Consider the following 26,579-nt stretch of genomic DNA (forward strand, 5'->3'; position numbering starts at 1 on the left):
TAATAGTTGGCGTTGGTTGTTTTTTGCTAAGAGCGGAACACTCTTACTTTTACCAATATTTGTTTTTCTGTGTATATTATAGCGGCACCAGTTTATATGGAAAATTGCTGCGTGATCACATTCTTAAACCTGTAACTCCGGAACCGCAACTCCGATCGACGAAAAATTCAATAGAAGCTGATGGTAAAATTTTACTTTGAGACTAAATTTGTAGAAATTGGTCTAGCCAACTCTGAGAATAAGAAGGTGGCTTTTAAGACAAATATACAAATACAAATACATACATACGCACACATACACATTTTCCGATCTCGAGCAACTGAGGCGAATTGTATACTACACCCGGTCCTCCGGGCCGGGATTAGGCAAAAAATGATTAGTGAGCACATCACCTTTCAGAGATCCTTTTGCGGTCCCTAATGAAATTTAAGAAGCGAGTGCATTTGGAGTTTGTATGAAAATTAGTTTGGAAAAATATCATAACTTTGGAAAAATAGTAACTTACAACACTTTTGTATAATAATGTTATTGGGATTTTAAGACGGAAGGGCTATATTAGTCATAGGGCGATATTGTTTCTATCAACACTGTAAATGCACCACAAATATCTACGTTTTAATGCTAAATATCTCAGAACCTATTTATCATATAGACTTGAAATCTTCGAAAGAATTCTCAGATTGGATTCCTGAATATGGTGACACAAGTATTATGAATCCTGACGGAAGTTACGGCCGACCACAATTATAGTAGCAAGATAAACTCACTGATAAGCAAAGTACAGACAAGCACCATACAGAAATATTGAATGATCAATTCACTCCAATCCTAAACTAATCGATGTATCTCATTAATTTCTCAATGGTAACTCCATGTCTCTATTTCTCCTTCCATTTCTTACATGGTATTTGAAATGTGAAACACCGAAGCATTCATATGCACTGCCCATTAAAGCATAAGAGTCCGATATGAATTTTTGTCGAAGATTATATGTTGGATTGTATCCTGTATTGCACAAATAAGATTATAAAGTTTGTTTAAAATTACCAAAACATGATTGTCCCAGCCAACCAATGAAATTATTAATCTTAAACAGAGTTTTTAACGGCTTGATTTTTTTCAATATGGGACTCTTAATGCTTCTATGGGCAGGGTACTAGGATGGCAGTTATTTTTACGAAGTTAATTCCCTATGTTTTACATTTCTTTTTTTAAACTAGGTTTAACATTAAATTAAGTTGCACACAATTTAATGATTATTGCAAATAATAAACTTAGTTTATAGCCATTTTCCAAACTGATTTAGCAACCTCATTGTTATAATCCATATTCATCACAAAATGATTCTACCCAATCTGATACGACCAGAGAGGTAGAGGTTGAAATGCTTGTACAAAAGTTTTGTTATTTTACAGAAAATAAGAACTTACAAACCTTAATAGTACTATGGTTTCACCATAAGCTATATAAGTCAATGTTACGCTTCAAAAAATTCAGAACAGAAGTAGGGCGTTTATTGTTTTTGATCGCATTCAAAACGTTCAAAATTAATTATGTTCACAGTGCAGCTTCCATCTAGAAAAATCTCTAGAGATTCCAACCATAATCCTTTATTCAAAGGGAAAGAAATTAAATTTCAAATGTAATCACTTTATTCCCACAGGTGAGCGGGGACGGTGTTGTTGAAAGCGCAGTCCTTGTGTTCGCCGGGTATAACCAGGATATCTTTGACTGGAGCACGCTCGCCGGTTACAGATTTGTACACATCTTTACACAATTTCTGTCAACATTCTTCAACGTCTCCCCCGTAGTGTACTGTGCACTGAAGTTTGTTTATGTCTGAGTGCTTGGGCACACAACCTGCGGCAGAATATTTCATTCATAGACCAAAACTATTTCCATTAAGCTCATTGTGTATTCCCGAAGGAACGAGGCTCACTGTTGGCTGGTAATCTTGCAGTCAACATATGTACTTGGCTTGCAGTACTTGTGTTTCTTGCAGTTGGGGGTTCTTACATTCAATCTAAATTTCGACTCCACTCGTTTCCGGGGAAGTTGGCTTTGTTTGCCATCGCGTTGAAATGGGATTTTGAGACCAGCAGTGTTTAGTCGTTGTAAGTTGTGAGTAGGTTGCATGGAGTTTACTATAAATACATCGATGTACACTGTTCCCTAATGACGTGAGTTTATTTTCGAGACTTTTTAACCCTTGTGTTATAAGAACTTTGGCAAAAGTGAGCCCCACAACGTGCGTCTGAATAATATGCAAGAGAAACGGATGTGGGTGATGTGTCATATCAATAACAATATTAATCGCAATAGCATGGATGCTCTGGAAAAAAATAGTGAATTCGATACGTTTAGCCTAAACACAAGTATTTCACTATTGTCTTGCTATTTTAATAATTGTACTGTTTCTTGGGAACGAAGCAAATATATTGATACCATGTCATCGATTATAGTCTGAATAATTAACGAACGGCATCTTTCCTAATAACATGACACTGTATATCTTCACACTTATTTGTTTACATACGTCTTGTTCATAGAACGTTGTTTAAGGGGTTATATATGTTGAGGTCGGCCAAAAAATCGATTTTTTTTTGTTCTTCTATCGTAAAGCTCAGTTCTTAAGAATGTTACCTCAAATTTTTATAGAGATCGGAGCAGTGGACGCAAAGTTATAGCGTTTTTCATCTTGCTCCCTTATGGAGGTGTTGCTTATACTTGAAGCTTTAAACGCGATTATCTCGAAATCATGTTTCCCAAAAGCGTCTTTGCGGTGACTACGATTGGCGGGAAAGTTTTCAACCGATCTCAAAACTTTTTTTTGACTTGTTCGTTATTTGACTGCCGTGTCCTTGAACGATTCCATTTTTTTTTTGTCAAAATTTTCGTATTATTGTTATGAATTTTTTAACAATTTTTTTCAGGTGAAAATAGTGATTTTTTTGGAAAAATCGTCCCGATTCCAAAAAGAAGAATTTTTTTTTAATCGATCGTTCAAGGACACCACTGGTACATATACTAATGATTTTTTTTTAGTTTGACGTTTTCTGTTGAGCTGTTGGACTGGAATCGTAGTCACGGCAAACCTCTTTGAAAAAACGCGTTTTGCGGATATTGCTATAGCTTCGACAATTATTAATATTTTTTATATTTTCTTAAGTGGATTTTGCAATTTGGACATTGTACTGCGGTAAACGTATAACAAGTATTTCATAAAAATATGGTTTCATACCTTTATAAAAATTCAAACTTTTCCCTTTTTTCCCGTTTCTCAACATATACTCAACATATAACCCCTTAACAGTTATGTGTCCAACAAAAAAACACCTTTAACAGACCAACGAGGCTACCCGGGTACCCACAAAGTGAAATGCTCATAACTATGGCTTCCTTTAACCGATTTGGACACTTTTAGATGTTTTGGATTCAGGAACTCATCCACCTTTTGATTCTGTGAAGTAGAACCGGAAGAATAGTTCTGGTTTTTGGTAATCTGGATTTTCCGGCGTAATGTTCCAGTACTAGGGTATGATTTGTAAATTTTTATAATGTCCTAGCTTTATAAGTATCAAAACTCTTCAAATTGTCTCGTTTTTTATTGTTACGGGACCCTATGGCATTTTGAAAAATAGAATTGGAATGGCCACTCACGGCCCCACGGGAACCTGCTCCGGAATGTCCGTTCCGGGGTCAAATCACCAAATGGTTGTAATACCACGAGATACAGCCTACTGATGCAATTCCAAGAATTTTGATACCCATATTGCTAGTATTCCATTAAAGCTCGCAAATAGTACCCCAGCACTGGAACCTACTTCCGGAAACCCGGGAACCGAATGAAGTAATCCGATTCATTTTTATCAAGTCTAAAAGTGAATGAGTTCCTGAATCCAAAACACCCAAAAGTATCGAAATCGGTTGGATATTACCTTAGTTATGGGCATTTTAGTTTTGTGGGTACCCAGGTACCCACGTCGGCCTGTTACGTAGTAAAAAAATTCAGGAGCCCCTGCTCACTCCCCCTTACTATATTACCAATATTATTAACCCAAAAGCTTAACTTAGTGCAATTCTAAGATGTCAAAAACTTTCAATTTCCAGCTATGGATAAAACATAGGAATTTCATTAATTGAAACTTAAAAAGGTACCGCGTCGGACACATAACGGTTAATAAAATAAAACAATATGTGTATAATAAAAACCATACAACACTAGTTAAAACTACCCTTGAGCCTATAAAAATTATACGCCTGTAAACATTTTACATCATATCACCACATTGATTTCACATTTTGCAAAATAAAACATACATACACTGACTGTGGCCAAGCTAGTATGACGATCGACAATAATTAAAGAAAGTGCAGTTATCATCACACGCGGTTCTTTTCGCTCTGTTGATTGGGGATCCCCCGCCATCCCTAGCATTCGATTTTTTAATCTCGTTTGAGCTACCAAGTTCTCTTCATTTGCATGACCGACTCAGTTTCTCTCCACAAATCAAAGAAGATAGTGCGTGATACAGAAGTTCTTCACCCTAAGCAATGATGAAGTTAGTTTGTGTAGTGGCATTGATTTACTGTGCATTTCCAATTTCGTCGGAAGCAGCTCGATGCGGCTACGAACAAAATCTCCTAGATGATATCAATGATTTATTGAACGAACAAATTGCATACCATCGTCTCTCTGTAAGTCGGCTTGGATATTTCGACAAGGCGGACTATGTCATCAAACACCTAAACAGTAGGATCTACCAACAAGGTCGAGGATCCGATTGTAAAAACTTGGACGAGGTCATCGTCGAAAGCAGTAAAAAACATTCAGTTGAAATAGAAGGCTTGGATAGCAGCTTAGCGCGGTTGAAGAGGCTTCTCGATCACCTGGACGCAAGGAACAACCACCATAAGCTGGAGATTGAAAAATACAGTGATCTACAGGACATTTGTGAAGAAGACAAAAATCAAATACAATTAAAACTCAACAATTTGAATCAAACAGCTATCGATCTAGAGAAAAAGATAGTTAACCAAACTGCTGTGATCAACGCACTGAAGGAAGAGAACAAAAAATTACAGTCGAAAGTGAATAAAAACTCGCCAGCCATTCATGGCGAAACAGGAGTGATCACCGGTACAACTACAACTTCTACTATAATAAATGCTGATGAAACTATTGCTGACTTAATTATTACAACTACAATGGCAAGCTCATCGGTTGTAGTAGATCCCTCTGAGAACGTAACACCTTTCATCGATGTACGAGTTCAAGTCGAGAGTTAGTAAAATTAGTAACACTAGTTGTGAGAGTCTCAATGAATCTAACAAAATTGCAATATAAAACACTCTTCATCATTTCGGAAAACAAAAAAATGTGAACAAGTAAATACATTTTTATTCCAATTGTAAATTGAAAAAGAATTTCCCTTCTTTCATATAAAACGTGAAATATAATAAGGGTGGACAACCCTTACCACGTCCTCCCCATGATGTACACGTTAACTTTTTGGATAGTTATTTTAACGATTTCATGAAAAGGGCGTCCAAATTTCAGCAAAATACGGATTTTACCAATTAAATTGCCGCTAGGTTATAACCTGATAATCTGATTGAAAAACGTGTCAAATTTTTCCACAGAGCCTTAAAGCTTTTCTAAGAATTTCGTTAAAATATCTCATTTTTGCATTTGTACTGGCGTCATGTTGTGTTTAATGACTACAATACTTGTTATATACTATTTACACCCAAAACGAATCTTTGGGAGCGTAAATCCATCTGTTTCTCTCGCTTTCAAAATATGAGCGAAAAGCTCCTAAATGATTCGTGTTCAACCAACATCATACTTGTGCAATACAATATCGTACCCCATAGCTACACGTTGTCACCCATACAGTGCAGAGATAAGTTGAATAATACATACCAAACGTATCCATGCTGTCCCACTTGTGATCGCTGCTACAATGATGAGCTACTACCTATATAGCTCATTCGAATGGCTACTCATCTTGTGTCATTATGGCCTAGGGTGCAAGTAGGTGTTCTATATATATATATATATATATATATATATATATATATATATATATATATATATATATATATATATATATATATATATATATATATATATATATATATATATATATATATATATATATATATATATATATATATATATATATATATATATATATATATATATATATATATATATATATATATATATATATATATATATATATATATATATATATATATATATATATATACAAATCCATGCATACATTTATGGATACATAAGCGTGATATAATCGAAACATTACTGTATATGCCATTTTATTACTCAACGAGTGTATGTCGTCATGATACGAGTAATAAAGAGGTGTTTTAGTGAATAGTTGTTTATCGGCTCTAATCTAGCAACCTAATGGCCAATTTTTTTTGCAAGAAGTTTCAGGTCATGACTTATTTATAGCAGCGGAGAAAAAAAGAATACAACAAAGTGCAGTGGAGCAGCTGATTGTGCGTAATGGGTGGGGGTGGGGTTGGTAGAGTGAGGTGTAGAAAAAAGGTAATTTTTTGTGAGTTTCGTAAGCAGCTACGTGGTGTGAAACCACATACTAAGAAAGTCTCGCTGTGTGTGTGCGTGTCATCGATTTTTTTTCGTGAGCGTTGCGTTCATCTCGAACTGTGCGCGAACAGCTAAATGTTCAAAAAGGATTACTTTTGGGAATGAGATAGTGAGCGCAAAACAGAAAATCTGAGCGCGCCGTTTTGTGTGTAGAACCAATACAACACAACAACAAAAAAATTAATAATCTATTTACAATAATCAATCAATTTAGAAGAGACAGCAGGTTGTGCTAAAGAATGAATTATTGATCTTACAAATTGCAATGGTTTGATAAAAATAATTATTATATGTTTATAAATTTAACACAAACACTTACAAAAACAACTACCTTTGCTTACTTCTATTTGAAAATGTTACTTAACTTCATGAACTTAAATGTTAGAGGGCCTTATTTCTTGGGAAATGCTATTACCTTTATAATGCCTTCAACAGGGTGGACATGCAAAGTATACGTTGCAAGCTGCATTGTAGGACAAACAAGTTGATCACAACCAAAGTTTAACAAATCAATAAAGATGTAAATAGCATATGATGTTTTCCATAATATCAACTTATATCACTCATGAAGAAAATATCGATATAAATAACAGAATAGAATAATAATAATAATAATAATAATAATAATAATAATAATAATAATAATAATAATAATAATAATAATAATAATAATAATAATAATAATAATAATAATAATAATAATAATAATAATAATAATAATAATAATAATAATAATAATAATAATAATAATAATAATAATAATAATATAATAATAGAATTGAATTATCAACGAGTGAATATTGTGCTTTAGACTGGCTGGTGGCAGAATGAAAAAAACCGTTTTTAATCCACTTAGTACTGAAACTGTGCCTTTCTTATTGCTCCCAACTATGTGTCTATGTTCAATAGCTTCAAAAATGGCTTTTTGGGCCCGAGTTTCAATCTCAAAACTTTTATTTTTCGTTAAAGTCAGCGTTTTAAACCGAGTATCCCTTCATCTTCAGGACAACACTACTATAAATATTTCCATGTTCAATATAATTGTGGAAATGTTTTTTACATCCTTAGAACACCTATACAACGACTTGCCATTCACGAACTTGATGAGCTAAGTGTCGACGCTGAAACACTTGAAACAAAAAAATATCATGCTTAATTAGATTAATCAGCATTAGTCTAAAGGTGTCTTCTTGTTAACTTATTTTGGCAAGCGTAGAACAAGTTTTGTTTTGTTCAATTTTCATCTAAGGACACTTTGGCAGAATTATTGTTTTGTTTGTGATAGTGTATCTGATGCAACCTAGCCATGATTTACATATTCATTCCTGAATCACATAGGAAATTTTGGGATAGAAGCCGCAAATTTCCAGAATTGCTTCAAATGCGAGAAAATCTAAAAATATATGATTACATTATTAATATCCGCTGCGACAGATATCTAAAATACAGTGAAACTAAAATTCACACTATAAACTGGACCAAGATGAAATTGTACATCACCAGTTTGAAAATCATTTAATAACGGTGTTAACCTTCCGGCCGAAGCGCTAGTACATAAAGTGAGCGCCACTCAAAAAATCAAGCGAATTCATCTTTGCACACCAGTGCCTACTCATTTAGTGAGCCATGCATGCGACTCCAGAAAGCCAGACATAAAAATTTTATCAATGTATAACTTCTGAACAGGTGCTTACGAACAAACCTAATTATCATCGTGTCGAAGTAAAAATCCAGCTCTTTCAGAATAATGTATAAAATAAATGAAATCTTTGCTCATAGTTAAGGGGGGCGTCTGGTGTAGTGCGCAAAAAAAAATCTTTCATCCGCTTAAGGGGTGATATACAAATTTGGAACTCGAAAAATTATTGAATATTCTGAAAGTACATACTATTGAAAATAACTGTGCGAAATTTCATCTAGATCGGAGAACTAGATTTTAGCGCGTTGGTTGTTCCAAGAATGAAGTTAACATACAACTTTAACCCTCCTATGGCCCACTGAACGAGCAGCCGCTGGTGTCCTAAGACGATTTCGCTAGATTTTCAGAGCAGCGTGCACTCAGTGCGCTAGCGCGACTGCCGGAAGGTTAAACGAAATTTTCTCAAAAAAACACCCTTCGGGGGATGGGCTAGTCCTACTAACGTACAGTCTTTCGCTTGTTCAAATAAAATTAGCATAAAAATCTTTTAAAAAATCACGAACATAGCTCACTTTTTCGCCACACCTTTGTATATAACCCCCTTAATTGATAGTATTGAACCTCTAGAATAGTCTCCCGCAATCTCGGTGGTCACGCTGAACTTTTGTTTTGAACAGCCATGAATTCCTTGCGTGTATTTGCTGTAATACACACTGATTTCAATCTATCGGCAACAATTTTCGAAAAACTAACAGCGATAAAAAATGTGTAAACAATGCACTCTAAACTACTTCTACCCAAATTTTCCAGGAAAAATACCCATTGGGCTATTTTCTATAGCGTTTCTTCCAAGATGCAATTTGATGTGGGACACCCTTCAATAGCGTTTTTCTCAAAATCGCATTTTTAACTAATCAATAAATTGACTTGAGAATGCGCAATATGTGTAGTCGATGAACCGCAGAAAACTGAATAAAAAAAATTCTCCCCACTATTTTGAAGTAAAGTGAGCGAATTTTACAGAAAAATTTGAGATTTTTCAGTTTTCATGAAGCTATTTTCCGAAACTCGAGCATTTTTCTATTTATTTTGGTTCATCGATGAACTACAAGTCTAAGCTTTACATATCTTATTGGATTTCATGTGTCAAACATTTTTTTCGAGAGTTATCGTGTGCACCGCAGCGCCGTTGGACGAATATTTACACCTATGTAATTAAAAAAAATTCTTGTAACTAAAAAAAATTCTTGGCAAAATTTGAAAGCGAAATAGAAAAATCGTCACATACTACGACTTCCCATGGAATAATGATTGCAATGGGCAAATTTAAAGAATGCAGAGTAACGACTGTATTTCTATGATTATAGAGGCTTTAGCCTTAGGGTCTTTTTAACCTGTCGTACAGAGGTTGGGAATCGAACATAAGGGGAGCTGCGTATAAGGCAATCGACTGACCAACTTCACTATGCTCGCTTCATACAATAAATATTCGATAAAAAAGTATTTTTGAAAACTTTGCTGAAGACATTGCATGTCAAACTAAAGAAGAGAAGTCGAAGAGTAAATTTTTATAATTACTTTTAGAAAGATTAACTACCAAAATTATTTTATTAGATGAGGTGCTTCTTTAATGTGATCGTGATTTTACTTTTCTTCACTATTAAAGCTCACAACTCGTATACAAAAATTTATTACATCATTCAATGTAACACTCAAATATACATTATTAGCCACTAACTTAAAATATTTTGAAATTTTTATTGTTTCCAACCCTGCTTGGAGGCTATTGATATAATTAATAACACAAAAAAATAAAATGCCCATAAAAACCGATCCTGACTTGCTAAACGCAAACGGAATACGTTATTTTTCATCATTTCCTTATACTTTTGAAAATATTGTTGTCGTTGTTAATCACTCTAATTTTTTTTTCTCCACTCTACAATTAAAAAAAATATATTTCTAGCAAATATCGAATTGTATGCAATTTTTCGGTGAGCAAGTTTATGTTTATAAACATCAAGCTTCGATTCCCATTTGAAGCATTGTCCCTAATCCATACTTCGGAGAATCTCTTCAAAAAAGAACTCATGAAGAGCCCCATCCCCCCTGGCTACGCCACTGTGTATAGAGGTAGATACTACACACATCATGAAATTGTTTGGAATTGTCAACAATAATTAAGTGTATAGCTTGAAATGGCACGCTCAACCTGACTCATATTAAAACATATTCTCACTTATTTTATAAAAACAGATCACGACATCTGCACCCTCTAAAAAGGCGCCCTTCTGAGGGGGCCAACCGGGCAAATAGCACACTATAGTGCCAATCTCCGATGAAAATACCTACACTGAGACATAAAAACGTACTTTCTATTCCCGTTTCTTTTATTCTACTGTGATTTTTATGCATTTTCTAGCATATACTTCTAGTAAGCATTCAATGAGTGGATAGACCGAATATGTCCAATGCATAAAATTTACAGCAGAAGGAACGAGAGGCAGATAGAAAAGCATGCTATCGGTGAATAAATAAAGTTCTGTGTGTACAGAGGTATGTTGAGACGCGAATAAAAGATTGGGGATTCCCTGCTGCACCAAGAATTCTTTTTTGTAATCTTGTTTTGAGGCACCGGTGTTTCATCATTTGCCTGACTGGCTCAGTTTCTATTCACAAATCAAAGCAGATAGTGCGCGTTACATTTTTTCGATTCAAGTGACGATGAAGTTAGTTTCTGTAATGGTATTAATTTACTGCTCATTTCCAATATTGTGCAATGCAGCTCGATGTAGTGGTCAATTATCAATCCTAAATGATATCAACGATTTATTGAATGATCAATTTATCAACCATCAGCTTTCTGGTTATCACCCGAACTATGTTGAAAAGACAGAATATGTTATCAAACAACTAAACAGTAGGATCTATCAGCAACGTGGAGGCTCCGATTGTAAAAACTTGGACAAGGCCATCGTTGAAAACAGTAAAAAATATTCAGTTGAAATAGAAGGCTTGGAAAGCAGCTTAGCGCGGTTGAGAAGGCTTCTTGATCACCTGGATGCAAGGAACAACCTCCATAAGGTGGAGATCGCCAAAGGCAGTGATCTTCAGAACATTTGTGAAGAAGACAAAAATGAAATACAATTAGAGCTCAACAAGTTGAATCACACAACTATCGATCTAGAGAAAAAGATAGTTAACCAAATGGCAGAGATCAACGCACTGAAAGAAGAGAACAAAAAATTACAGTCGAAAGTGAATAAAAACTCGCCTACCATTCATGGCGAAACAGGAGTCATTGCCGGTACAACGCCGGCGACTACAAAAACGGATGAAACTGTTTCAGACACGAGTATCACAGCTACAATTCCAATCTCAACGGTTGCAATCGATTCTCCCAAGAATACACCACCTTCTATAGATATACGAGCTCAAAGAGAAGACGAAGAGTAGCAAAAAAGTGTGAATAACATGTGAATTAAGAAGATTGTTGAAATAGATTTTGTGAGCAACAAAATTTTTAGCAGACATTTTTTTTAAATAAAATAAAATAAAAAGGATCTTTTTCTACTGGCGTGAAATTTTGTTGTCATATAGGGAAAAGTGCCTATTTTCACCATACTAAGCAGGGTGTCTCACTAATTCATTAAATTCTCGGCCTACAACCAATGGAATGCGTAAAAATTGATATCAACAGCTTTGCTTCGTTGTTAAGAGCCAATGTAATAACACAAATGCGCTGAAAACAGTGAAATTCTCGTGTTTGAGCGCAAAGAAAACTCGAATCGAGTGCCCCTATTGTTGCGCTACCATTTGACTCAATGCGTTGAACAAAGATGGCAGACACTGCTCTAACCAACGGCTTCAAATGGGTAGGGTGATAATAGAAACATGGTGAAAATGGGCTCAACACCCTAAATGGTTGAAAATCACGATATAAACTGAAATAATTTAATCTTAAATAAATAACTCCACTACAATAATAATTAAAATAAGTTGCATTTCAGCATCAAACAACAGGTACTAGTATTTCGACTAAAATGTCTTCTGTAGTGTCCATGCCAGTGGTGTGCGCATGTATGTGTTAGCGAGTTACTAGGTAGTAGTAAACCGCCAACACATACATGTGCCGCGCCGCATTATGTTGTGACAATTTGCGGTAGTGAAATTTAGGGCCGATACAAATTAATACAGTGTAAACTATAGAAAAAGATCTCCTAATTTCTTTTTTATTTGATTCTTCTGTAATTTCTTCCTCTCTTTTAGTATGTATTTCATATATGCAAAAAATGTGTGGTGAGATAGAAAACGCGTGGTGGGGCAAAGCCCCCCCCCCCCCTCCCTGTCTAATTTAGAAATTTTGACCAGAGTTGACACAACTCTGGTCAAAATTTCTAAATTAGTTATGGAATTTGTGTTTCGACTTCATCTCATCAGAATCCGACACTAACTTAGTGACAGGACTGCGCAGGTAGGGGTGACCAGGGCTGGTTGGCCGGAGGAGCAGGTTGGCCGAGTGCCTTTTATGAAAAGGCTATGATGCGCAGTAGGGACATCTATAGTGATTTTGGTGGGGTATTAGGTCACCAATGTGCCGACGTAATTTCAGGTGTTTTGGTGGTGTCGTTTGTACAGGAGCACGTTTGTTCTTTTTTCGGCACTGGTGAGTAAATTTGTTTCTGAAAAATAATATGTGTAACGCGAATCAATTTATATCCGATTTCCAATAACTTTGTACTGCTGGAAAAGGTATTCAAAACCCAACAAAATGGTATAACGGTTACCAGTGTAACCTTATATTTTTCAACGCTTTTTCTTGAAAAGGGCGATACTAGCAGTGATACCATTCAAAGAAAATCAACAGTGAATATTTCCAGACTTGGTTTTATTTCCTATTTAAGAGTAAAGTTGAGTTGCAAATTTAGTGATATTTGTGAAATGCTAACCTTTTTCAAAGCAACATTTGATATTATGCCAATATTGATGATTATAAAGAAAAATATACACTAGAAATAAGTAATAAAAATAATTTAAAACTATTACCAAATAGAAATAAGAGATTAGAATCTTTAAAAGTCGGGAATTGTTTATAAAAAAGCTGATTGCGATATTTTATGAATTAAATGCCATGCAGGTTTCAGAGTCTCTGGTGAGTGTCGCTTCAATTCTGAAATTTTCTCCCCTGAGGAGTTTCTGGCAGGATTTGTCACAGATCGACCCAAACCTGAACAAAACTCGTCCATTAGCATAGAATCTGCTGCATATGTAAGCCTCTCTGAAGACGTCAGACCTCTTCCCAAGGTGAGTGCATGATCTGATTCGAAGAAGTGGCAAGTTTGTAAACGCCGATCGTCTCAAATTTTGACCGATTCCCCAATAAAAGCAGAATTGGAGGAGCAGAAAAATGAAATCAAACGTACGCTGGCGGAGGAAAAAAATCAGCGAGAGCTGGTAAAAAGTTTACTAAAGCTGCCAAAGGTAAGTCCAAAAAATTTAGAAATACTAAAAAGTGAAGAGTGGAATATCTTTTCCTTACCTATATACGAAAAACCGATTTAATCCACCTATCAGTGAGATGAGACATTTCTTACACATATCACTGTTGTATTATTCATTACAAGCAACTAGATGTGAGATTTACACGAATAACGCTTCGAATTAACTGAATACATTAAAGAAAAATAATAAAACAAAACAAAATTTAAAATAAAAAGGTTATTCATAAAATGGATAGAATGATTAACATAAATCAAATTAATAAAATAAATAAATCAAATTAGCTCAAATTAAAATTAGACGATGTTAAAACGTAATGAAATTAAGAGAGTAAATTAAATTGTTTCAGGATAACAAGCTATCATACAATAACATAAAGGACTGGCTAAAGCGAATTGATAAAATTAAGAAACTGAAAGAAATATGTGAACTGGGAAAAACTAACCATTTAATAAAATAATTGAAAAAAAAACGGAATAATAAAATAAATACCTAATATGAATAATATGGATTAAATTAACTCTTTCATACCTAATTATTTTGTCGCATATATAGGGTTCCAAAACCGTTTTTCTTAAAAGTGTTAGAGTAAAGAAACGCGGATAACCTGTTTCAATCAAGATAGATGCTTCTCTAGCAGTGTTAGAAGCTGCTGAATTTTTCCATACCAAACCTTAATACACATCTCCTGCAAAGTTTTCAATAGTTTGGGCAGAAAAGGTAGCCGAGAGCAGTCCAAATTAATAAGATTTATCAGTTTTCAAAAATATTTGAAGAAAACGAAGATATATCAAAATATAATTTTTCACCGTTAACTGAAAATGTCTCTGGCAACACTGCTCCAGTGAAATCCAATCAAAGCAATTGTAATAATTCGAGTTCTACGGATCTTTCTTGTAACTATTAGCGCTCAAATAAACGATGATTGTCACAATTATTAGTTTTACTTTTTTGTGAAGAAATCTTGTCCAAGCCCAAAGTTATACTGCCCATGAACGCATATTTGTCCCGTTTTCTATCTTTATGGGACTGATTTGCGAGCATGGGCAGTAAAGCTATTTGAAAATGTTGTTCATAAATAACAAGATAAACAGAGAGTTAATAAAATCAATAAAATGAATGGAATGAATAATATAAACAAAACAAAGAATTTTTATCATAATAAAAATGTTTTCTGTCTTTTTATCATTTTTTCATTTTGTTTGTTTTCAACCAGTTAAATGATTAAAATGAAAAAAACGGCGATATTAAAAAGTAATAAAATTAATAGAAGAAATTATATTGTATCTAATTAATGTTCTAGATGAAATGAATAAAGCGAATGACTGAACAAAATTAGTCAGATTATTAAAATGAATAAAAGTGTGAACCGGAAAAATATCAGAAAAAATATTAGAAAAAAGTGAATAAAATAAATTCAATGAATAATTCGAATAAGATACATAAGATAATAAACTGATCGGAATGCATACAAAGAATTAAATGAATACAATAGATAAAATTAGGTCACATAAACAAAATAAATAAAAAAAATGCTAAATGAAAAAAATCTTTAAAATGAAATGATCATATATTTATTATTAGTCAAATATTTAAAATGCAAAAAATAAACCAAACGAATATAATACATTAAAGGAATGAGCTGGAAAAAATGAGAATATATAATAATATTTTAAGAAAGTTGTTGAAATGAAGTAAATGAATAAAACGAATTTCACGAATTCCAAAACCATTGGTTCAGAATATTCTGAAATGTTTGTGAAAATCCCATTGCAAAGAACACGTTTTCGTTCTTCTTTTCTTGACGGAATTTTCAGGATTATCTGGTGTTTCTACTTTATTGATGGTCCTTAACCCATTCATGCCCATGTTGTTTGTGGACAACAGCGTTTTTAAACAGCTACTTTTGATTGAGGTGAGATTTAATCACAAAAACAAGTAATGCTCATTAATGTGATTATTGTCTTTAATTTGAGTACTAACAGTTACAAGGATCAGCTCTAGAACTAAAGTTATTGCAATTAGTCTGATTGGATTCCGATGGAGCAGTGCTGCCAGGAACAGTTTACGTTGACAACGGAAAATGATTTTTTCATATATCTTCGTTATGGTACAATATTATTGAAAACTGATAAAACTTATCAATTTAGACTGTCGTTGGCTACGTTTTCCACGTAATTGGACTAGTGTAATTATTCTCGGAGAATTGTATTGAGCAACAGCTTCTAGCACTGTCATGGGAGCACCTATCTTTATGAAAATAGGCTTTTCGTGTTTCTTGACCCGACCGTTTTCAAGAAAAAATAGTTTTGCAACCCTATGTGCACTAGAAAAAAGTTGGGCATGAAAGGGTTAATTAGTCATCAGAAAATCTAGAAATCAGGAATTTGTTTTGGAATGAAAAGATATCTTTTTGGTAACAGACATCTGAAAAATGATTTTGTATAGAATGGAATTTTCAGGTCCAGTATTGGAACGCGTAATTAGAAATAGTAAACTGAGAAAAGGCCACCTGTAAATAATATTCATTCGCATTGAAATATCTAGAAAAGAGTGTCAAGTGTCCAGGCTATGTTGGCAATTATATTATTGTCGATGGCATAAAACTCGTACATGCAGTCGATTACAATGCAGTCTTTTTCCACCCATCCTTATTACTTGCGAATTGTTTCGCTCGGAACTCTCGTTCTGGAGATATGGGTTAATGAGTCCTATACAAAGCAATACCATTGCAAAGAAATGGTTCAAACTACCAGAATAAGTACTTAAATTCATCGAAAAGCCAGTTAGTATTGAAAGTGCCCCTGGACTGCTTTGAGACACAAACATTCTTGAAATTACATGTCGTATTTTTTCGCAAATAAATATGCTTTTAGTCACATTGATCATGAAAAATGTATATTGGGGTTTTTAGTACAACTCAGTGTCAGTTGTGAGGAATGGTAAATAATGGTTAGAGCTGTGACATTATTTTTGTTTATATTGCGAAATTTTGATTCCTTAAATCTTTATTTTCAATAATGCAACTGATAAATTTTCACTACAATTTTGTTATTCAAAAATACAGTTGCTCTTGATGATGCTACGAGTATAATATGAATATGAATTATATTAGAAATCTATTTTCTCACTACTAGGAGGATTACTTGATGTATTCATATACCATCCAACGTTTATCTCACGAGTGAACGCATTGTTCAATCCAACGGGTAAATACATCAACTCTGGACAATGACGGTGGATGTAGCGTAGTTGGTAAATCGATTGCCTTGTAAGCAGCGCACCTGGGTTCGAGTTCCGACCCCGCACATAGGGTTAGAAATTTTTCATAAGAGATTTTTCTAACCCGAAGAGGCAAATGACCTTAAGGTTAAAACCTCTGTAATCGAAATAAAAAACTCTGGACAAATTTGCACTTTGAAGTGAATTTACACATTATTTTGTCTTTGAAATGAACTTGCTTATTAATTTTTGAGAAATAGGTAATTGATTATTAAGTAAATTCGCGAAATGTTTTCGGGATCAAAATCCTTGAATCACGCAGATGTGTTTGCATACCCGGGTATTCAAAATCGGTTTAGTTTTGACCCTAAAAAACCAGTAAAGCAATACTCTGTATGGAACGGTCTCATTTTTAGTTAGTGGAAATTGGTAAGCGAAGAATGAAAATACAAAATGCTTAATATCTCCGCCGCTCGTAAACGGATTTTGACAATTTATAGCTTGTTAGAAAGGTATTTTCGTAAGCTTTTTGTTTTTGTTTATTTCACGTGATATAGTTGCCTTGTTCGAATGTTATTCGCTTCAAACCAGCCCTGTTTTAACAAAATTACCCATATCTCAGAAAGTAAACAACATATCGAAAAACAAAAATAATAGTGTCAAATGGGAGCGTTAGGCCTTTCATATGGAACTTGTTTCATTAAGATCGGTTCAGCCATTGCTGAGATAATTACATGACATTTTGTACATACATACATACACACATACACACACACACACACACATACAGACATTGTCTCAATTTGTCGAGCTGAGTCGATTGGTATATGAAACTCGGCCCTCCGGGTTTCGGAAAAAGTTTTCAAAGTTTGAGCGAATCCTATACATTTCTTTTGTAAGAAATGTAAAAATGATATTTTTTTTAATTAAAAGTTTTTCACTGATACATTTGACGTGTTTAACGTATTTTACCAAACTCGGCCAACCTACCCCAGCCCTGGGGTTGGTTGGCCGATTTTTCTTTCCGCGTTTGTTTGCTAATAACTTTTGTCCTGATTTTTTTTCACAAAAGAAAAAAATTGCATATGTGCTCAAGGGTTGTATCTTCATGACAGCGCAAACCGGTTTTCAAAAAGTCTAACCAGAATGAGTTCAGAAATTCCTAAAGCAAAACTCGGCCAACCATCCCCGGTTTCCCCTACTGGACTCACGCTAGCTCTGAAAAACGGAGATGTAAGAATGTTTAATTGCTATGTTTACGAGTCTGTGAAATTCGTTTGTGCTAAACCAGGGAGGACTCTTAAAAATCATTCCGCAGAATTTTGTTTTAAATCCTTTGAATCGTTTTCTTCCTGGTAGCACAAGCACTTGCCAAGTTAACACTGCATATAGCATTGAACAGTGGAAAAAGAACGAAAATTAGCAACACAAAACCTCTAGCGCTTTAGCTGTGCATTTGTTTAGTTTTTTTGGTTTATCTGCGCATGTTTTGATTACTTAAATTGGTTTAGATTTTCACTGCGATGCTGTCTTTTTTATGTCGTTTTATGTAGAACGTTCAAAACTATGAGTTGTCGAAGATAGGTAAACTCTATGTTCTCAAGTAACACATTTATAGCGATTATTATAAAATTTCACTGAACGTTTAAACTATTTTCGCTTCTATCAGAACTAATATTTCGCGTCTATTATAGAAGACATTGCGAACTATTTTACTTCCAATGTACCAAAAAATTGAAGAATATCATGATTTCAAAAATCAATTTTCTTAAAAAGTTTTGGCAAACAATCATCGACGTGAAATAGCCAGATACATGTTTTGATATATTTGAGATATCTAGTTTTGAAATCTTGATAATTAACCGCCCGAATGCCGTGTTAATGGCTCTCGAAACGAGCTGGCGCTGGACGACGACGGTTTCGCTAGAGTTTCAAAAAGTGGTACACTCAGTGAATTCGCTGCAGCAATAAAAATACTGCCAAGATCAGTTTCAACTTCAATATCCAAACTCTCGATCCCCTTGGTGTCAAAAGAGGGTAAAACGTGATGTTTGATTCAGCGATCAACCACTATTGAGATTTCTCCGCTGAATCAAGAAATTAAAAACTTCGTCTTCGCACGTTTTTAGTGAACAATGGAATTTGAATGATTATTTAAAATCATTACACGGTACTACAATGATTTTGTACTTTTCAAGAGACATAGTATAGGTTGTAGATCTCATCAAGTGCAACACAAAACAATGTACGAAAAATCTTGATTTATAGCAGAAAACGATTTTTCGAAACTTTAGGCATTAAAACAATTTTTACGCAGTCATTTTCAACAGATTTAGATTTTTTTGAGTTTTTTAGAAACCTTTCCAACGGTATGCTATGTTATGTTCTTTTGTTAAAAGTACTATGCGGTTTTTCACAACAATATGAAAGTTACCATTATTTTGCAATTTTTTTCATTAAAAATATAAGAATAGCTCAACATTTTTATTGGGAAACGTCTTTGTTTGAATAAAAATTCAAGGAGAGCAATTGATTCCGCATCAAATGACCCATTTTTGATCAAAATCGGTTGAAAAGTGGCTGAGTTATTAATTTTTTCCAAATCCGAAACCTGCTCGCATGAACTCTTAAGGGGTTAGTGAGGTATTGTCTAGTACTATAAGATGCTATAATTTTTTCTTCCGTTATTTTATTCAATTTTATGTTCAAAGTTCACACACATACTTTTAAATACATACGTAATTGACAAAAAAAATCGTTTTTTTAAATTTTATATGAGATCGTCCCCTTAAAAGTTCATGCGAGCAAGTTTCTAATTTGGAAAAAATTATAATTCTGACATTTTAAAATTTTTCTTAAAACAAAGACGCTTCCCAATAAAAATGTTGAGCTAATTTCATATTTTTAATGAAAAAATAGCAAAATAATGGTAACTTTCATATTGTTGTGCCATAACCGCGTAGTACTTTTAATAAAAGAACATAACATAACAAATCGATGAAAAGATCATTTCTTCTTCTTTCCAAAACAGTCGAATTTAAAATCGGTTTAAAAATGACCGCGTAAAAAAATTGTGCCAAAAGTTCCGAAAAATCGTTTTTTTTGCATAAATCAAGATTTTGAGGGTATATTAAATTGATCAAACGTGGTTTTGTGTTGTATTTGACCAGACCTATAATTTTTACTATATCACTTTAAAAGTACATTCAATTATTTTCATTTTGTAGCACCGTGTTATTGAACTTTCAATTCATTACAATTTTGTTAGCAATATCCCATACAGTTTGAAAAGCTTCAAACACGGAGGAAAAATTTAACATTGCAGTCATCAAGTGAAACATTGATTGCTCCAAGAAATTAATTTTATCTCCCGTAATGCTACCTAGATCTATTGGAGCAAATGAAGTATCTTTCTGTTCGGAGCTTTGGCGTTGCACGGTAATGGTAACAATTCGTGTCCTCCGTTGGATCCCGACAAGAATTTCGAGATATGCGAATTTCGGTGGATGTTGCCTGAACTCACATCCATAATTATGAAAGGCACACATGGGCCTTGAAGACTTGAGAAACTCAAAAACGAAATGGATTATGTTTTGACTTCTTTCTAGTATAAGGAAAATGTTAAAACCGCATCTATTTTTAATGTTTATATATTTCAAACATGGCCTCTTTGATTTATTCATGAGGATTTGTGTGTAATTAAAGAATGCATACAAAAATACCAATGCTCACCATGTGAGGTTATCATTTCCAGTTAAATGAAAAAATTCTAAAAATTTATTGCAATACGCTTGTTGCGTTATCAGCAATCATTGCTAAAAGGCCGCTGACTTGTGCTATTTGGTGCAGTAATCAGAAAAATGTGGAAGAGAGCTGCTCTAGTTTTCGTGTAGGTTTAATGCTTTTTTTCATTTCAAAGTTTGCATTTGCACCAATAAAATAAAACACAATCACTTTCAGCATTTGCTGTGGAATTGTAGAAGCCCAGACGACACTGAACCTACACTGTTTACCCACAGCAAAACCTGGATTATGTATACTGAATTCCATCAAGGTGAAAACGAAGGACTTCATCAATCCCACTTCCAGTTCATCAACGGAGAAAGTGGTACAGTTCGAAAACTCACAGCTGGACTACTTTCCGCCAGTTTTGTTCAATAAATTTCCCGAGCTAGAAACCTTACTAGCATCAAATGTTGGGTTAAAAAAGCTCTGGAACGATACTTTCGCCCATTCCACTAATCTAAAGCACCTGGACATCTCATCTAATTTCGTTTCCGTACTGCCGGAAAACGTTTTCGGAACATGCCACAACTTAAAAGTGATAAACGTTGCTGAAAATAGGCTTCATCTCTTCAAAAGCATCGAATTGATCGGATGTAAACAACTACGTCATCTGAATGTGTCATCTAATCAGTTGATCTACATAAACTGGGATCCGCTGAGTGATCTACGCCAGCTAGAGCAGCTTGATTTGGGGAATAATTTAATCACTGAGTTGATTATTCCAAAATATTTACGGAGGCTCGTGGCCAGTAATAACCACATCTATGAATTAAGCACTGATCGGGATGCTTTTATTTTCATGCTGGAATATTTGGATGCATCAAGAAACCGGTTGAGCAATATTGATAAACTTTCACATCTCGCGAAGCTGACCTACATCGACCTTTCGTACAATCGGTTGTTGAGTGTGGATTTCGCTCTGTTTAAAAACATGCGCTTGCTGCGCGAACTTCGTCTGGCACATAATAATATATTTGCGGTAACAACCTCTGAGCTAAAGCCGATTTCGCTCGAATTGGTCGATTTATCCTACAATGAGCTTGCGCACTTAGCAGCTAATGATAGCGCTGGAATTGGATCAACGGTGAAACTTCTGTTGAATAATAACTATTTGATGAGTTTCGAGGTTACCGATGGGTTGTTGAACTTCCCGAATTTGCGTGAGATTTCGTTGAATGGTAATGACTGGACTTGTAAAGATATTGACCGTATAATGATAGGTCTAAAAGCAAAAAATGTGAATGTAATTCCTGATCACCAGCAATGTGCGCCTTACCAGATTAGTAGAAATTATTTATGTTGCCGTGATGTAGGTGTATATTACGACGAACTAATACTGATGAAATCGGAGGATCATGTCACTGCGCGTGTCATTCAGAAAACTGTCCCAACAGTGACAGGTTCTGCACCAGAAGTAATTCCTGTAATTCACAAATCTTCGAAAGATATGGAATCCCGTCTAATGGCAACGTAGTCTCAACTGATACAAATCAAACGTGAAAAAGAAGATCTCCAGGCGTTGTTGGAAAAGGTGCAGCAAGAAGCCAGATTGTTCAGTGAAAAGCTTAAGCGCTGCCTGTCGGCCATCAACCAACGCACGGGACAGTCTGTTATTATTGACTAAATCATGGCTTACTGAATTGTAGGTGTAAATAAAATGAGAGAGTAACATATTTGGGGGTATGTTTATGGGCTTACATACCTTTTTTATTTTCATAAAATCGAAAAATTGTTTTTGGTATCTATCTGAAAGTAGAGAACTCCTTGAGAATATTTTCCCAAATTTTCAAAGAAATCTGTGATAGAATTTACAGCGCTTCGAAGTGCGCCTCGTTTACCAATAGTAGTGGCGACTTGAAACTTTAAACTCGATTTTCTTGAAACGTTGTTTTTCCAAGAATAGTTTTTCCGCGATCACGATTGCCGAAAAACTATTCAAGGAATCTTTTTCGTTTTTTGCTTAATTGTTCGTAATTGTGTTTCTCCTACCTTAAATATTTAATACTAAATATATAAATTTATATTTCGCTGATACAAATTTTTAAAACAATTTTTGAAACTCAAAACATTGTCTTTTGGGAAAAACATTCCCGCATGCAAAATTTTTTTAACGAATCGTTAAGGTGCGAGGAATATCACTGAATTTTTTGAGTTTTCACATTTAAGTTGATATGCTGGACTATAATCGTGATCACCGCAAACCTCTTTAAAAAGGGATTTCGCCAAATATTCTTTTATAAACAAATACTTGTTTTGCACTTGAAAATTTACTGTCAAAAAAGTGTAACTTTGACGTAAAAAAAATGATTGTTACGTACTTTAAAAAAATCGAACTTTCTTAATTTTTTTCTCGTAAAAAAGTATGTTACTCTTTAAGAGAGTCACATCTTCCAACAAAGATAATTTTTGTCACAATTTTGAACTGTTCAATATTCTTTGACAATTTTTCATAGATATGACTTCATCGACGTAACCAAATTGTGAAGATTTTCTTTGAAAACAACTGTTTGTCAAATACTCTGAAAATTACGAAATGTCTTAGGTCCAGAAAATATGTCTGCCTACCGGCTACTGTTTAATGCGTGCCTTCAGGCAACCGAGCAGGACGATGAAGCAGTATTTATTGACCAGAACACGCGCCCGGAGGTGGTACGACCGACTTCTGACGAAGTACAGAGGTTGCCTTCTCGCATGAACGACAGAATCTAAATGCATCAAGATGGGCTTTTTGCACGGAGTGCTGTCCCTCAACCAAACTCATGGTTGTTTTCGCCATTAAATTCGACCGGGAATTGATAAATGGACCACGTTGAGCTTTCGGCGAATGAATCAATTTTCTTTTCTTGTCTTTGATCTATCACAAGTTTTAATGTAGAATACATTTAAGGTTTCAATATAGGGGTCCCGTTTCAAAATATCGGCTGCGGCGCCGCGTCAGATTTTGAACGTTAATAACTTTTATCATACTAAACAGAATGATTTGATTTTTAGGCCAATTTGTTGCAAATATGTTCCTCTATGCTGTATTAAAATTTGAAGTATGTATAACATGCACTAATAACAAAAAAATGTGTTTTGAAAAATCTTTCGAAAACGACTCGGAAAAGTGAAAATTTTCAGCCCATCCCGCACAGAGCCGTCACTTTGGTAGACCAACCGAACAATAAAATAATGAAAAGTTTATATATAGGTCCACTACATGTTTGTTCCTATGGTTATTCGCATTGGGTTGCTTGACGAGAGCAGTTGGTGGGGGAAAGACGGCATATTCCTTTGGTTAGGCCATTAGAAGCCGGACGGAAAGAAAAGGCTCATGCACGGCACGAGAACGAGCGAGAAAGCGATAGTAGTGCATATTAGCGCGATTATATAAATATCTGTCGGTCGGTTTTTCTCATCATTCGTATTCGTTCAAGCACTAGCAAGCAGCCAGTCCACCGAAGGAAAGCAGTTGGCGATGACGACAGCGGAAAAAGTGCCCCAGCTACTGGTGACTCATCGCAACCCGATCAGGAACTGTCGCCCTGCAAGAATTTCGCCCCAACTAAAGGGCAACAGAGTAGGCTATCGTTCCAGCGTCTGGGTCGTGAGATTGTACAGGACTGCAAAATCGAGCTACGCTTACAAAGCTCAGTCGTAATGATGCCCCGAGAAGCCAACGATGCATACTTGGTCGGTTTGTTCGAGGATGCAAAATAGTGCTTTCTGGCTCACCGTGTCCGCGGGGAGTGCGTCTGAATTATGCTCCCGCAATAAAACAATAAACGGTTCTTTACAGGACCAATTAATTGTGTTGTAATAAGAGTTAAACTGAAATTTACATTTTATGGTGCATAACAAATAATTTTCAGAAAGCTATATAAGAAATACGATGTGTGGAAAGAAAGAAAGAGAATTTAAATTATCCTCTCTCGCTCGTTTTCGTGCACTGCTTTTCCGTTCCTTTCTGCTGCTACTACCATCATAACTAAAACGAATGTGCGTGTTCCCCCACAATCTCTTGGCCAGTGTTGCCACAATTGCATGTCGCTATTACAATTTGAATTATTTTATTGATCCTCTCTAGTATTGATAAAATATAGAACGTGCAAAGTACACTAGTCGCATGCTTTTATTCGAACTTTTTGGCAGCCTCCGTTGATTAACTGCATAAATTTGTTTGTGCAGCTCCTTGCTAGTAGCAAACTAAATAGCCTTTATCAGCGCTAACAAATAAGACAAAAGAATTTAAATTTGTGAAAATCTTCTCCTTCCTTCTTTTCAAATCTGCAACATTCTTTGAAAATATTGTTGGAATGTTGTTATTGAAAAACTGAACATGCAAGTTTGCTAGCACTGGCCACTAGATTGAAGGCGATGGAAAGACAGAATATTCGTTTTGGTTATGCTAGTATTGGTAGCCGAACGGAAAGGAAAGGCACAGGAATGGCACGAAAACGAGCGGGAGAGCGATAGTAGTGCTTTCTCGTGTTTTCATATAAGAATATTGGTCGGTTGGTTTTTCTCATCATTCGTATTCGTTCAAGCACTAGCAAGCAGCCAGTCCACCGGAGGAAAGCAGTTGGCGATGATTACGGTCCGCAAAAGTGCCCCAGCTACTGGTGGCCCATCGCAACCAACTACCGATCAGGAACTATCGCCATGCTAGTATTTCGCCCCAACTAAAGGGCAACGGAGCAACTAATCCGCTGGCTAACATTCCAGCGTCTGGTTCGTAAGGTTGTGTATTACTTCAAAGTCGAGCTACGCTTACAAAACTCAGCCGTAATGAAGCCAGTGATGCCTACTTGGTCGGTTTGTGGGAGTGGGCGTAAATTACAATAAAAGCAACGGTTCTTTTCAGGACCAATCAATTGTGTTCTAGCGAGAGTTAAACTGAAACTTTCATTTTAAGGTGTGTAGCAAATTTTCAACAAGCAACATAATACGTTGTGTGGAAAGAAGTAGCTTGCACATGGAACAAAAATTTAAATTATCCTCTCGCTCGTTTCGTGCACTGATTTTCCATTCCTTTCTACTGTTATTATCAGTATTACCAAAACGAATGTGTTGTTGCATGTGTTTAAGAGAAACGTTGAAGTCGCATGCTTCTATTCAAGCTTTTTGGCAGCCCCCGTGAACTAACTGCATATGATTTTTTTGTGCAGCTCCGTGCTAGTAGCAAACAAAATGGCTCTACTAGTGTCTGATTCGTGAGATTGTGCAGGATTTCAAAGTCGAGCTAAGTTTATAAAGTTCAGCCGTAATGGTACCCGAAGAAGCAAGTCTTGTCGTTTTGTTCGAGGCTACAAAACAGTTCGCCAGGCACGTAACTATCATGCCAAAAATATCCAACGATCCAGCGCATCACCATCAACACCAACGCCGATACCAAAGGTTCTTTTCAGAACCACCATTATTACCATAGAGAATTATTTGAAAATTTCCCATTCAAACGTGATTCTGTTGAATATTATTAGATTTAAATTAACGTCTCGAATTGAAATCACGACGCTCTGGTTATGTGACAGACATTACCCACCCATCTTTTTTTATTGTGACCACGACTAACGGTTTAATATAGACACCCCATTTCAATATTTCTGAAGGAACAGAAGGTCGAGTTTGGAAAGTTTGTAACTTTCATTGTACTTAACCAAATTACACAATGTTCGCACTAATGATTCAGAAATATGATCAGGAATCTTCTGTTAGATTTGTAAGTATGTATAATTTACATGAATAAAGAAAAATTGATTTTCAGGAATCAATTATTATCTGTTCTTCCATTGGCCAGTACTACGCGACTTCCTCATG

The 26,579-nt window shown here is 35.1% G+C and overlaps 3 protein-coding genes across 5 annotated transcripts in view; 2 read left to right on the plus strand and 1 right to left on the minus strand.

The window, feature by feature from the left end:
• Positions 1-26,579, minus strand: part of LOC131692888 (Krueppel-like factor luna) — a 154,313-nt gene that overhangs the window by 83,276 nt on the left and 44,458 nt on the right. The gene's annotated exons all lie outside the window — the stretch shown is intronic.
• On the plus strand, positions 4,382-5,393 carry LOC131692890 (uncharacterized). Its single transcript, XM_058980249.1, has one exon. It carries the CDS (start codon positions 4,555-4,557, stop codon positions 5,287-5,289), a length of 735 nt encoding a protein of 244 aa, XP_058836232.1. The 5' UTR covers positions 4,382-4,554; the 3' UTR covers positions 5,290-5,393.
• On the plus strand, positions 20,812-22,471 carry LOC131692887 (toll-like receptor 6). Its single transcript, XM_058980245.1, has 2 exons — positions 20,812-20,886; positions 20,958-22,471. The coding sequence occupies exons 1-2, from the start codon at positions 20,858-20,860 to the stop codon at positions 22,255-22,257; spliced, it is 1,329 nt and encodes a 442-aa protein (XP_058836228.1). The 5' UTR covers positions 20,812-20,857; the 3' UTR covers positions 22,258-22,471.

The sequence above is a fragment of the Topomyia yanbarensis genome, chromosome 3, assembly GCF_030247195.1.
Source record: "Topomyia yanbarensis strain Yona2022 chromosome 3, ASM3024719v1, whole genome shotgun sequence".
Taxonomy (NCBI): domain Eukaryota; kingdom Metazoa; phylum Arthropoda; class Insecta; order Diptera; family Culicidae; genus Topomyia; species Topomyia yanbarensis.

Bases quoted from the DNA above. Each gene is read 5' to 3' on its own strand.
- LOC131692890 (XM_058980249.1), top strand. From the start codon at position 4,555: ATGATGAAGTTAGTTTGTGTAGTGGCATTGATTTACTGTGCATTTCCA.
- LOC131692887 (XM_058980245.1), top strand. From the start codon at position 20,858: ATGTGGAAGAGAGCTGCTCTAGTTTTCGT. The intron at 20,887-20,957 runs GTAGGTTTAATG...AATCACTTTCAG, and splicing joins AGAGCTGCTCTAGTTTTCGT to CATTTGCTGTGGAATTGTAG.